The sequence below is a fragment of the Ornithodoros turicata genome, unplaced genomic scaffold, assembly GCF_037126465.1.
Source record: "Ornithodoros turicata isolate Travis unplaced genomic scaffold, ASM3712646v1 Chromosome22, whole genome shotgun sequence".
Classification (NCBI taxonomy): Eukaryota; Metazoa; Arthropoda; class Arachnida; order Ixodida; family Argasidae; genus Ornithodoros; species Ornithodoros turicata.
The window spans coordinates 810,852-825,099 of NW_026999340.1; the positions used below are offsets into that span (position 1 = coordinate 810,852).

The 14,248-nt window shown below is 44.4% G+C and overlaps 1 protein-coding gene and 1 long non-coding RNA gene across 2 annotated transcripts in view; both read right to left on the bottom strand.

The window, feature by feature from the left end:
• Positions 1 to 5,127: 5,127 nt before the first annotated feature.
• On the bottom strand, positions 5,128 to 5,612 carry LOC135373182 (uncharacterized). Its single transcript, XR_010416321.1, has 4 exons — positions 5,578 to 5,612; positions 5,442 to 5,489; positions 5,271 to 5,330; positions 5,128 to 5,174 (listed from the first exon to the last, which is right to left on the bottom strand). It is a non-coding gene; the product is annotated as an uncharacterized LOC135373182 (long non-coding RNA).
• A 6,139-nt stretch (positions 5,613 to 11,751) lies between these two features.
• The window catches only part of LOC135373202 (neprilysin-1-like), a 110,916-nt gene continuing 108,419 nt past the window's right edge, over positions 11,752 to 14,248 (bottom strand). Inside the window, exon 7 of the mRNA XM_064606441.1 lies at positions 11,752 to 13,038. Coding sequence (XP_064462511.1) covers positions 12,688 to 13,038 — 351 coding nt within the window. The 3' untranslated portion in view covers positions 11,752 to 12,687. The remainder of the gene's footprint in view (positions 13,039 to 14,248) is intronic.

The following is a 14,248-nucleotide window of genomic DNA, read 5'->3' on the forward strand; positions in this document are numbered from 1 at the left end:
AAAATTACACGCATTTGTGCCCCAATAGCTGCAACTGCAAGAAACCGTATCGCACGCTAATAAACTGAGAAAAGGGCACTCACTTCTGCTATCAGAAAAGTATTGCATAATGCGATACACACACCTGCGTTGTCCCTGCGTAAAGAAAGCACAAGACAAAGGCATACACAAAACGAACAGAAAACATCGCTTCTACTCAGGGAGCACAATACGATATATGCCGATTTTTTTACAGGTGGAAAATGCAAGTCACTGCTGAGCAATTACACACGCACACACGCACACAGGACAGCGCATACAACACACGACGGGGAAAAGGCTTAACATGGAGCGCTCAGGAATAATCGCAGCGCTACCGCACATCGCTGCGAAGCTCAACGGCTAACACAAGACGACAACAACAAGATATTATCGAAGGGTAAAAATTGCAGCAAGAAGGACACTACTGAACAAGTCTAGAGATGCGACATCGAATGCGAAAACACTGGTGGTCGGGGAAAAGGCCTAAGCCTGCGGCGGATCATCATAGAGCATGCACAAGTTCATTTTTCTATTTCGCGTAAACTAAATGCGGTCTGCTTGGAAAACGACGCACAATTTCTTAGGGAGCAGAGAAATATAGGACATTCTAATCCGTGCTCAGGTACCAGCGTGTTTGCTCAAATACCCATACTCAAACTGCAAACAACTTACTCCATCAACATATCGAGCACCCAACGAAATCTAACAAACAACCCCACTTCCACTGATAGAACACTATTCAAACGGCTTTCTTCTGCGTGAAAGTAGGGAAATAAGAAAAGAGCAGCGAAAAATTACCGCTTCATTGCTCTCTGATTACGTTTTTTTTTTTTTTTTTTTCAGTAGTTCAGCTGACATTCGACACCGACGCCGCGGACATTTTCGTGACCCAAACCACGTCCGCACCGTTACCTAAGTTTCAGGATTCTAACCAGCAGCTTCCACCTTTTGTATTTTTCATCTTCTGTCGTCATGATATAAAAAAATTCTTTCTTTTGACTACCAAATGCATAGGGATGTATCCACTTCATGCATTTGGTGTAGCTAATGGTACGTGAAAACTTCCATCCCGCAAAAAATTAATAAATAAATAACGGCAATGTCAGCTGCTTTTGCCTTTCATTCTGCAATAGATGGGCTCAAGAATAATTGTGCAGTGCCTTGGAAGAAATACTACCAGACAAGCAATCTCTGAATGTAACTATACAGTAAGTAACTACATACACAAAGTGCTGAAAAAGCCAAATGCCCACTGGGCTGACAAAACAGAGTTCAACTATGTCTGACTGGACACGGTGACTCCTGTACACAGCTCACAATATATTCCCAGTCGTCGTTATCGTCTTCTCTGTAAAATAAATCTGACGCGCGCGAGATAAGAGCGGTGACAACACCGGCTTCCCCCCCCCCCCGGTCGGAGCCCCCCATGCGTTCCCAAAGCTACTTGACCAGACGCGTGCTCTGTGGTCACATGGTACAACTCGGTCACGTGACCTACTCTACTCGAGGGCTTGACAAGAGAGAAACTGATGTTCTGAGGCTGGAACAACATAGAAGGGACAGATACAAACAAAGCCTCAAATTGCCTAAGAAATCAACGATGAAAGATGTCACTGAAAAGGTTAGCCAGCTGTAGGGATCGAATCCAGAAGATGTGGGTTCGATCCCTACAGCTGGCTAACCTTTTCAGTGTCTTTCATCTTTCTTCGAGGGTTTATGTTGGAACACACCCTCTGTGGGCTGGCTTTGGAACCTCCTTTCGTCGGACTGAGAGGGATTGCGCTCAAAAAGTCATCGCGCGTTATGGTCCGCTGCTCCGAAGAGCATGATGTTCGACTATTTTTTCCGATGGGATAGCTCATGAATATCACTGTCAATTATCATGAATTTGAGTGAATTCGGCACGCTGTTCATATTGATGGGGTAAAAAAGTGACCTTTACTTGGCAAATTTCCGAGTTCAGTTCGCAAATATTTACATAATTAAACTTACGATACATGATATTCACATCAGGAGGTGGCAAAAACCTAAGAACAACAAATGCCGTTGACCGCATAATTCTAGGTGGCCTAGTTTTTTAATTATAATTCAATGACACATTTTCTGGGACACCCTGTACATCAATTGCACATTGGTCCACCGGCGTACGAGCGATATTTGAAATGCTAATGAAGATACACCTACAAGGTACAGATGCACCCAGTGCCCACAAATTGTTTAAATCGTCGCACTTCGTAAATCACGGCATCCGAAGCAAATACAGTAGAAAGCCGCAATGCTCAAATGCAGAACAGAGTACGTACCACAGTAACAAGAAATAGTGTTAAGAATTGATTTTAAGAACACGGCGATACTATTTCGGAAGTATCTTCAATATGTAAGACTAGACACTGTAAGATAAAGAAAAAGGTAATCACGTAGAAACAGGGCAAAGTCGAACAGAGCTTGCAGTGCACTACCGCTATTTCAAGAGCCAATGCAAAGTAGATCAAATTAGAGTGACATTGTGCAGTGCATCAGAAAAAGAACATACTAATAAATAGTGATGTTAAAAAAACATATTCGAGAAACTACAGAGCACAATTGCGCAAACATATAAGGAGCGTTCAAAGACTAAAGAAAAACTATAAATGACGACCATGTTGCAAACACATCTGCACTAGTTATAAACAAGAACGCACAAGAAACAACGCTGTAACGAACGCGATACACCACTGCAGTTTTGAGTTGACTAGTATACCAAAGAGAAGGTGTCAAGTTTTGCACTGTACATAGGTGAACACAGAAAAATTTGCACAAGAAATATGTACAGAAATTTTTGCAAAATAAAAATTCTAAGGGTCATTATTGCCCGATTGTTCTTTTTGGTCTACGTTCACAGTAAGGTAGTTCTATTCGCAAGCACCGGGTCTGTGTACAGAAACTTGAACTTGAAGAAGAAACTTGAGGAAACTTGAAAGGGGGGGGGGACCAGGACTAGCCTTTTGTGGTGATGGCATTTTTCGCATTTTCCGTGCTGCAGCTGAATGTTGGAAGACTGTGCTTTGAGTGAACGGTTGATAAACCTCAGGTGCCGTTCAGTCTTTTTTGACAAAACAGTTTTACATATCTGGTTTGCACTCGACACAACAAAAAAATGCCAGTATCTAAAGTGAGTACAGCGGACAGAACCTTGGAGACATTTGAAACAAGCGAACTACTTCCGATGTATTCACTAAATAGTTGTTCCATTTTCTGCACCAGATTGAAACAGTCTTCGGAGGGGATGGTAATGTTGCTGACGAGGTCTTCCTGCGAGTCATTTTCTTTTAGCATCACCAAGAACTGGTGTGGACCAGCTGGCAAGACAGTGTCCTCGGCCATCAGGAATCTGTTGCAGACGCAGCCGTCTGCTTTCCGAGCAAGGAATTCCTTTATGGGACAGCCACCAACCTAAAACACAACATTTTCCGCGACCATGTCGGGGCTGTCTCCTGCTTTGTGGGTCGATTCCTGGGTCTGTAATCCAGATGCACTTGCAGTGTCCTAACTGTTTGTTTCTTCAGGTATTCTGATATCTTGAAGCTCCGATAACAGCATTGTGATGTCGTCTTCACAGTTACTGTCCTTCGATAATTTCATTATCTTCAAAATCCATATGTTTCAGCCCAGCTGTAAACGGCAAAACATTTGGATGTTCGTTACATCCGTTCTGTCGCCGAATCAGGCCAAATAGGTTCTCCAACGGGTGTTGCTGGAGACGTCTTGTCCTTAGGTGCCGGAAGCAGAAGTTGGCACGCAGGTCTTCCCATAGAAGAAGGACGCCTTTTATTGTGACCTGCCACCCTTCAATCGTGTGCGGCTGCCGTGGGCTCTTGAACTTTCACTTTGGGATCCACTGCAGACATTCCTCGAGAAATTGACGATGCTCAGAGGTCTCCGAAATTGCACAACGCAGTTTTTGGCCTTTCTTCTTGATGATAGAGCTGTTAAGGCTATCAAATAGCTTGTCCATCCTCTCAAGGAATTCTGCTGTGGATTTTGCTGTTGCTGGAATTTCATTCAAGGACATCAAAACGAGAAGTGCCAACGACACTGTTGCACTCATCACCTGTGCCGCCCTCTTCACATTCATGTGCCCAAAATCAAACTTCTAAACATGTTTGTCTGTTTTCTCTAAACATCTCCTAATACTCCGCACAGACGGCACCTTCATGACATGTGTGCTATAAATCTGTACTCCTTCGGGCAATGAAAGTACAGTTTCATTGCGAACTTTTTCATGTCTTCTGACCATCGCCTGACATGTTTTTTTTTTTTTTTTTCAGAGAAAGAACGTGTATCTATGCAGACAGCAGTGTGTTGACAGCAGTTACTTGAAGTGCATCTGTTTCCGTGATGTTGGTCCGTTGGTCCTTCAACTTCATCCGGTTGAATGCCTTGCGGTACTCGTTGACTTTTCTCTGAAGCATTGCTATGCGCTTATGTGTTCGAGGGGAGTAGCTCCTCTTCTTTCGCTGGGGAGCTTCACATTGTCCCGTTGTTGAATCTGGAAATACAGAAATCGTATTTGAACCTGTATCCACGAAAAACGACATGGAAACTGGGAACGCCACAATTACAAGTACAATGGCTATCTTCATAAAAGTGGTAAAACAGTTTGTCAGAACTATTATTTTAATACAAATACAGGGACAATGTAGTGGACTTTGCATGCACTGATTTGTTAAATTTCACTTTCTAGTAAAAGCTACAAAGGTATGCTTAGTAAACAGGGCCAGCAGTCAATCCCTTTTTGATGGGGTCTGGTAACGTAAAAAAAGCACAATTTGGGTCCATTGCAATAAAGGGGCCACATGCAATAAGAAGGATATGCACAATGTGGTAAACCAATGCATACCAGGTGTTGCATTCCAGCTTGGTGACTCCTCTGAAGAGGACACAGTAGGGTTGGTGAATTTTACCTAAGTAAAACTTAGTCGTATTTGGCGCATTATGGCCTTAGTAGCAGATGCGCCAATAAAACCCAAATCAACTCAAACAGTAGGGTTGGTATCGGTGGACAGGAATAAATGTGACGACACAAGGCCTTGGCTATTTGTGTAACAAAGTTTTATGTACACATACCTGTGCAGCTTTCCAAGTTTGGGGCATAGCTGGGATGAACATTGCACCTGCACATTGAGACAATTGAGAGTCACGTGTTAAAAGGGAACAGTCATGCAAGAACCTTGCTCCCTTTTTTTCTAACAGTCAAATGTTATAATTACCGGTCTTGTCCTGTGAACAGTCCAAATGAGTGGAATCTACTGTGACATCACAAGTGAAGTCTGAAAGAGAATATTTTGCAATAAAGCACTCGTGCCAACAAAGTAAATGTTGCATATGAAACCGGAACTGAAGAGTAAATAAATATAGTAGAACGAATACGTTCAACTCACCCATGCAGTCAATCTGTTCTTCGAGACGTGTCGACCCAGTGTCAGGAACTGCAGCAAGCAAATTTTACACGCCGTCAGAAAAGTTTTAACAGAACCGCTACAACTTTAGAGAGAGGGGAAGTGACTATTTCCTTACCAGCTATCTCTTCGAGTGCTCGAGGTCCCTCGTCCATGCTCAGCACTGGGTGTTGGGAGGATTTTTTAAAATAATAGTGCCTTAATGATTATATCTACCGAGTGTCAATTATTACTTACATGTACTGTGACATGGGTCCTGTGAAGGGGTGGATCCCTCGTTTGTCTGCATTGGCGATGTTACGGGTGCCAGAATGTCTGGGTCATCTGGATCTATGGCTGTGAAAGACGTCATTGGTTATGTGAGCACGATCAATATGTCATTTTGTTTTTAAAACTAAACTTTCAACTTTGCTCGCAACAAAACATTAGCTGCAAGCTAAGGCTGGGAGAACGAAGGACACAGACCAGTTCTAGAAATCTCTTTTTATACCCAACAGTGGAGAGGGTACTGCTTCATCTGCTGCTTCCATTTATCTTACCAGACTTCACGCCCATCTTGCAAGTAAAAAATTTTACTTCTTCACTGCAGAATGTTTAACAAAAAGAACATTCTGCTGTTACCTGTACAAGGGGGAATACTGCGTTACGTAGTTGTGATCACGAGGTTTCCCAAGAAGACCTGTACGTGTGAAATGCAATGACAATAAGTGCAAGAGGAACAGAGAAAATGAATGAAGGGGAGTTAAACGCGCGGCCAGCATGGTGCAGACTAATTACCTTCAAAATTATTTTAGCAAAAGTGTGAAAGTTCTGCAGTTACTTACCATGTCGAGCAAGGAACCTCACTCGGTCCTCTTCTACTGGTAGGTTGGGGACAGTTGATTTTTTTGAACGCCTGCGTGCCCGGTCCATGTAGTCTAATGCCACGAAATGTTTGGAGCAACACAGATACCTCTGATTCACTTTAAGTCGTGGATTCTTCATCAGGTCCGGCCAGTTTGCGTAGTGGAGCCACTTATCGAATCTATAAGAGATCGAAGCGTAACGAAAGTATGCCACAAACAAAAAGCAAGGACGGACGACAGGTAAAGTGTAACGTAGAAGAAATGTGTATACGTTGGACCACCGCCACTAAATGCACTGTAAAATTTAAAAGCCATTATAGAGCCATTACAGAAAATTTCCAGAAAGCCGAAGCACACGTACCTTTCGTCGGCAGGTACCCGGAAAAATTTCAGGCTGGGCTCTTCCTGAATTGTTGCACCAGCTTGCACAACAGTTGACGTGGTAATGACGTACAGGTGGCATATATTGCAGTAGCAACAAGTTGCAAGTGAAATTTTTTGACGAGAACAAAGCAGATTATCCGCGAACGAAAGCTGCTTGCGGGCACGGACAGACGCGGCTGCCGGACGACCGTTGCAACGGTTTCATAGCGCGCGCATTCGAAAGTTTCGGTTTCGCAAGACCATGGGATTGGTCGAAAGTGAGAGTCACATGAACGATATTTCTTGAGAAATAAGCAGACATTATCAGTGTTTTGAGACATTTTTATTTCAATTTGTTTCATGACTAATATGAACGACTAGAGAAAGGGCTCCCTCATGGTTGTGGAAATTCGATGAAATGAAGGCGCTTTCGTCAGCCCTACCGTGGCGTCGTTCCCGGATTGGCCGTGGAATGCGCCGAGTGGCCGGGCCGTGATACATCCTCCAGGAATACGCAGGGACCCATATTCTGTAGTAGCTAATGGCGGCGGCGGCTTTCCCCATGCAAGTATGGTGACAGAGATGGTAGTGGAAATTGGCCCGTGCCAAAACCTACTGAGAGCGGCAGCGGGGATGTGTCCGATAGTGTCAAAACTGTTTCAAGATGTTGGCGTGCGTGACAATCATATATTATAATACATGATTATGAAGTCACGCGTCGAACCATCGAACGGGAATAGAAACGTTACTAGTGGACTTGGGCGGGTGGATGTGCTCACGATGTTGCTGATGTAAATGCACTTGATGTGTCCACCATATTTCTTATGTAAACATACTAAAAGTCGCTATTTAGCGATTTTATAGTCAGACGTCCTTTTGGCAGCCAACACCGCACTCCCGAACATCACCCGAAGCATCGAGCGGGAGTAGAAACGTAACCTCAAGAACACGCACGGCCCTCAGGATATCCTGACCGTGTCATCGTGTCCTCATCCTACAGCGTGTATCCCCAGAACGTCCTGAGGGTGACACTCCCAGACTGTCCGTGCAGAGCCATTCAGGTACGTTCTGTGCCCGTCCCTGTGGGTAGCTAGCAGGACGAGAAATATTACTTTTTTAGATTTTTTTAAATTCTTTGTGTTTTATACCTTTCTGCTTTCTTGTTAAATCGCTGTGCTCATTGTCTGTTGCAGATTGCACTAGAAACGAGCAACCAGACTTTAATGCGGCAGTTTACCAAGATGTATGGAATCACTAAAAGCGCGCAGAAGAAAAAATAAGATGTAATAAAGTGAAACTAGGATTCGTCCCTGAAGCGTCATCACTCTGTTCTGGAATTGTCCTCAAGGAAGACTTGAGGACATTTTTAGTACGCCATAAATAGTGCAACTGGACACAATGAGGAGGATTTGAGGACCAGATTTGACCCTCATCGGGATGTCATCCCTGTCCGTGCATGATGTTCTTAGGATATCCCTGGGATAACAGTGTGTTCTTGGGGAACTAGCCATGCCGTTTCTCTCATTCTTTTGTACTCAGTGTTATAATGTTGCACATTATGGGATGGATACCTACATGGTATGTGCAGTATGGTATGTATGGTATGTGGTATGTCGCTCTGCCACACCGCAGACTGCGCGGTGCAACGTTGGTATAGTGATCGTGGAGCATGCGATCTGCTCTGCCTTTTTGTCCATAGTCTGCGAAGGTGCAAGTTTCATTGTAGAGCTGTCTATTATCTTACGATTTTATCACAAGTGGCAACTGGATCAAGTTCCACGCGAAAGGATCCAATGAGTGCACTCGACCTACCTACATTCGAGCAGAAAAAAATTGTGGCACTTCTTGAGACTTCGTGTCTGTCCTTTCGTGTTCCCTAGTCTCGGGGTTTACATTATGCAGCAACTTCTTGGGTATCTGTAATGTCACATGACAAAATATTTATGTTCTAGTGGTAGGCGTTGTCGCTCCAGGCGCTGTTAAAGAGTGAGTTCCTTCTAAAAACCACCAATCGCCCGAAAGTTTGTACCGACGCTCCGGGATCTCCTAGAGACTTAGGGTTTGTTTTAAATCATAGAAGGAGGTCTATTTTATAATCGCAGCGAAATTCCCGCCTTTTTACCTTCCCCCGTCATTGCATGCGGAACCCGTCACGAAAGCAATTTTCGCCTAGGTTTGCGATTTTTTTACGCCTAATGGGTCAGCTGGATTTTCGAGAATATTTTTTCACTGGTAGCTGTCGTGCTGCTGCTCATGCAAATAAATCGTCAGAGCTGAGGGTGTAGTTGGTAATGTATTAAAAATTGGTAAAGTAGCCATTTTCAGCGAAATCTTCAATGTTCGGAGGCAAAATTCGGAATGAGGAGGTCGGTTTGGAAAGATATAGTTTGTGTCATTGTATGCGACAGACCTTACCATAGGACATACCGAAAAATGTGGAGGGTATTTTTTGATAAGCGTGAGAAAATTTTTTTTTGCCGACGGACACGTCGCCACTCCGCTGGGTGAATTGACACCACGCTCGTGCTTCCCCACCAAATGTCGGTGGCCCCTGATAGTTTCCTTTTTTTGCTGTGCATGTCTCGCTCGTTCGGATAGGCCGTCGAGTTTCTGTGACTCCCACATCAACTCACCTAGTCTTACTCTTAGACTAGTCTTAGATTGAATGGAACAGTTCAGTTCCTCTTGATTTCTATTTGCGTAGCTCTTATTTACTGCGGTGAGACTTCTCTTTTTTTTCTGTGACGTTTTCTTAGCGTTGTCCTCGCTAGAGCCCTGCACGGTCATGGTCCCCGACCTGGCCCGTGGGCTGGGCCAGGCTTGTTGTTGGCTGTGTGCTCTGGGTCGGGCCGGCCCCGGGCCGACAAAATACGACAACACCGCGGGTCGGGCCGAGAAGGGACGCCAGCACGGCGGGTCCGGCCGGCAAACATGTTTCCAAGAGTCAGGCTCGACCAGGTCACGCAACTAATCCCACGCAATGGAGGACTATACTTGCGTAATTCATGTGCATATATTTCCAAAAACAAGCAAGGGATACTGCATTATGCGTATGATTCGACCCTCTAGAACATTCTCAAGGCGACATTACAATGCTCCTGACTCTTCACGTACGTATTTCACAAGCACGTTCGGCCAGCTCCCGTGGCATAGTGGTTAGGGTGATCGCCATCCACGCCGAGACTGGGAGGTGACACGGGTTCGAATCCTGTTACCGGCTGTGCTGTCTGAGGTTTTCCCTGGGTTTTCCGAGGACATTCCAGACGAATGTCGGCACAGTTCCCCTTAAAGTCGGCCCAGGACGCATACTAACCCCTTTGTCTTCCTGCTTTCATCCCTCCATCTGTCCACGTCTGTACGCCGCTTATAGCCGCATAGCAGTTGCTTCGCGGCGCTAACACACACACACAAAAAACCACATTCGCAAAGCTTGGTGAAAGGGGTAAGGATTGGGAGGAGTTTGTCGACAGCATCCTCACACACAGCAGCCCGCGTGCATCCTCGATTTAGTTTGGTCTCGTGCTTTTGTGGCGTTAAACCGACTGTTCTTTTACTGTTCGTACTTAGTTTTACGACTGTTCTGTTACAAATGTACTGATAAGTTTGTGTGATAAGCGCTAGAGACGCGTACGTCACGGCTGGAAATACTAGCCGAGGATCTGCGCGCTGAGTCACCGGGCCGGGCCGGACCGGACTCCATTTGCTGAGTCACAGGGCTGGGCCGGGCCGAGCCGCATAACAGCATGAAGGCCCGGGCCGGGTCGGGCCCGGAAAAGTCGGCCCGTCTCTGGCTGCCTCTCAACTCATCATGTGTCTTGTTTGATAGAACAGCCCGCACAAACCACGCATACGCTGCTCTCCTATCCTTGCCTTCATGTAATTTGGTTCAGATGTGGATAAAAGAAACCTACCAGGCGGAACTGCAGAGATCATCCGAGCTTCCTGGTAGTCTTTCTTCGTCCATTGTGCACAGACTGATCGACGAACGCGACGCTGAATATTTGTGCTCGACGCGTCGCGTCTAGCCTTGTGACGCCGTAGCGAGACGCAGATCCCCTCGCGGAGACGTGGCGATGTATCCATCGGCATTTTTTTTTTCTCGCGCTTATCAAAAAATACCCTCGAGATTTTTGTATATGTTGTATGGGAAGGTCCGTCGCATACAATGACGCAAACATTATTTTTCCAAACCGACCTCCTCATTCCGAATTTCGCCGAACATTGAAAATTTCGCTAAAAATGGCTACTTTACGAATTTTTAATACGTTACCAACTACACCCTCAGTTCTGACGATTTTTTTGCATGAGCGGCATCATGAGAGCTACCAGCGAAAAAATATTCACGAAAATTTAGCTGACCCATCAGGCGTAAAAAATCGCAAAATTGCGTTCGTGACTGGTTCCGTAGGCAATGATGGGGGAAGGTAAAAAGGCGGGAATTTCGCTGCAATTATAAAATAGATCTCCTTCTTCGATTTAGAACAAAATCCCAAGTTTCTAGGAGATCCCGGAGTGTCGCTACACTTACGGCCGATTGGTGGTTTCTACAAGGAACTCCCCCTTTAATGGCGCCTGCAGCGACAACCGTTATTACTAGAGCATAAATATTTTGTCATGTGACATTATACTTCCCTTGGAGGTGCCACGATTTTTTTTTTTTTTTAGGCTCGAATGGTGGTAGGTCTAGCGCATTCATTGGATCCTTTCGCGTGGAATGACCCAACTGGGCTGCAAGGGCATGTTTTTCATTTCTAAATACGTGAATAATAAATGTCACCCACACGGTGTTGCAGGATCATATTTTGGCTTAGTGGGGTTGGTCGCCAACAAGTGGCCGAGGATAGATACATGTTGTTAGGATATTAGGAAGCAGTTTCCATTAACTATAGATGCGTAGGCTTCACAAGGAAGTTACGGCTCAACAACATGTCCATTATACTTCAACAACTAACATGCGTGCTATATCCGATGAAACTGTTTCTGCTACAACTGTAGATATGATCTTCTCACTGATTTGTATTTTGATCATCATGACATGTGGCTATCATATATACCTGTATACTAGCATCTTATGTCCTGTTTTCTACCTACTGTAATGTAGGCACTCAGATCAATAAATACACAAGTATTACATGAGTGCAGCTGTGTTATCAAAAGTGGTAAAGGTCCTCGTACAAGCAATTTTTAACAATATGTACCTTGTATTCAGCTTACATATCAGTATCTGTGTAGCAAAGTATCAAGCATAGAAAAGTACGTACAGTGAAAAGTGGAATACTTCACTTATACCGTATACTTTCACTTATACCGTAGTTTTATTTTCTTACTGTAGGTTGGTGCCGTTTTGATGGGACACACAACTTCATGCCCTTTTCAGGACTTTGCTAGTGACCTGACAGAATTTCAGCTTGACACCGGTTGGCGTTCTCATTCCAGTGAAATATGGCCAGTCGCGTTCTGCATGATACTTAATTACAATTAGCATTAGACACCCGGTAGCTTCCTTGCTTACCTTGTAAGCATTCCTTGTGATGAAAAGGAAACCCACTTTGGAGCAAATTTAGTAAAACACTGTGAAAAGACTCCAGTGGAAAATGCTACCCTTGGTCGGCTAATTTACGAGTGGAAATAAGAGAATTCGCTCGAATTAATGCTTGACATGAATGCAAACTGCCTCTATCTGTGGCAAAAGTCTGTATGAGCGTATTCCAAGTAGTTTCATAATTTTCTCAAGTAAAATCTATTTTTAGGACCTTAATGAACACTCTGTATGTTCATCTGAGGTGTGCAATACAAAGGGACGTGATATAAATGTCAGCTTTACCGTGGTATGATATGAAGAGACAATGTCATTGTCCTTTGTGTGTTGGTTTATATTGTATCAGAAATATGAAACACTGTGATTTTCGCACGCATATTCACATCTCGCCAATATATCAAAATGAAAAATCATAGCAAATTGAAACGCTAATCATCGAAAACGCTATCATACAATCATTGCTACTGTGCTGTGCAAATATCTACATGATTTCACAATTTTGAAATGACCCTATTCGAGTGAGGTGCCCACAGCCGTAGGTCTTGAAAAACTTTGGCTGGTTGACTACGGAAAACTCGCATAAATGTCTCGAAGGTAGAGGTGACGGTTTCTTGTCGAAGTCCCGAAGACAAAACTGCTGGCAGTAGCGGCCGAAGAAAAGCATCTCTGCACGGCTGTCTACCAGAGTTGCCATGGAGAGAGCGACGGCGAGGCCACGTGCCGAGGCGTAGAGGGCGTCTCGGACGTCAGCAGAAACAGGATTTTGGAAGTCCACCTTGTCCAGGTAGTGCTCCACATAGCAAGCTACGCTTTCATTATACAGCTCTTGAGTCTAGAATAAAAGAAAAATAAGCAAATCCCCGAATTATTTTTGAAACGATGACCACTCTCTCTTACGCTTTCGAGTCCTGAGCATAACGCATGCGGGGTATATATAGAGATGTACAATATGCCCGTAATAACGCCGGCGCATCTAAATCTCTTCCATATAATATTGCATAGAACAAGCGCATTTAACATTTGCCTCGTATAAGAGCAACCGTGCAAGTTTTACCTAGAATCAATATTGGGGAGTAATTAATTGTCAAGTGGCGTCGGCTTAAGGGGTAACGTAAACAGCGATGCGACCTACTACGAAAAAAAAGAAAGAAAGAAAAACCTAGTACAGACAGAGTGAAACTTTCGCCGTGCGTTTATAAAAAAAAAACTTCATCGTCATCTTTTATTTACAAAACAGGGAGCAGCACTGACACCATTTTTGCCGGCAGGTTTTGCGACCAGGCCGATATCCCGTGCGAAAGCGGATGTAACTGCTGGACTATTAACTACCCAAGGACATTCATTTCTCGATTATGTTCGGGAAAATGCTAGGCAGCGAGAAGCACCTGGTTTCGGTTCCGGCTCATTTGCATAGAGGCAAATTTAGCGATTGATATATTTGAAACTGCGTGCTCGTTCCAGGTTATGAAAAAAAAAAGAGGGTGGATTTAAATACCGACAGATTCCGATTCCACAATCGCGCCTTGTCCTGAAGACATCTAATAAAAAGCTTATTACTCATTTTTAGGTAATTAGACGCCCAGTAGTTATATAGTATTTCCGGCACGATGCCCGCCTGGCATCATGAAAACACCGCACCTATGAAAGCCACATCTAGCTAGCTCTCTTAGGTTTATTATAAAACTTCTGTAGAGGATGAAAAAAATGAAAAGAAACACGCCCTGCACTCTAAATCCTGTGACGGACATGTGCCAGTTAAAAATGTTCCCTCAGAAAGTGCAGCCCGTACACAGCCGTAACCGTCTGGAAGCAGCCGTAACGGTTATCAAATAGCAAGCACAGCGATCCTCATCGCCAAATTTCAGCAGGTACAAAGCCGTCACGTTGGTATGAAACGGCTTTGTGCACGCTCAATAATATGTGTGCCTCCTGAACCTTGTACTCGTGTGCTTGTTGAATGATGCGTGTGCCGGCTGAATATGCGTGCCTTCGTTGGAGCATACTACTTTGCTCCGCGCTCAACCGGTGAGGAGTGACATGGC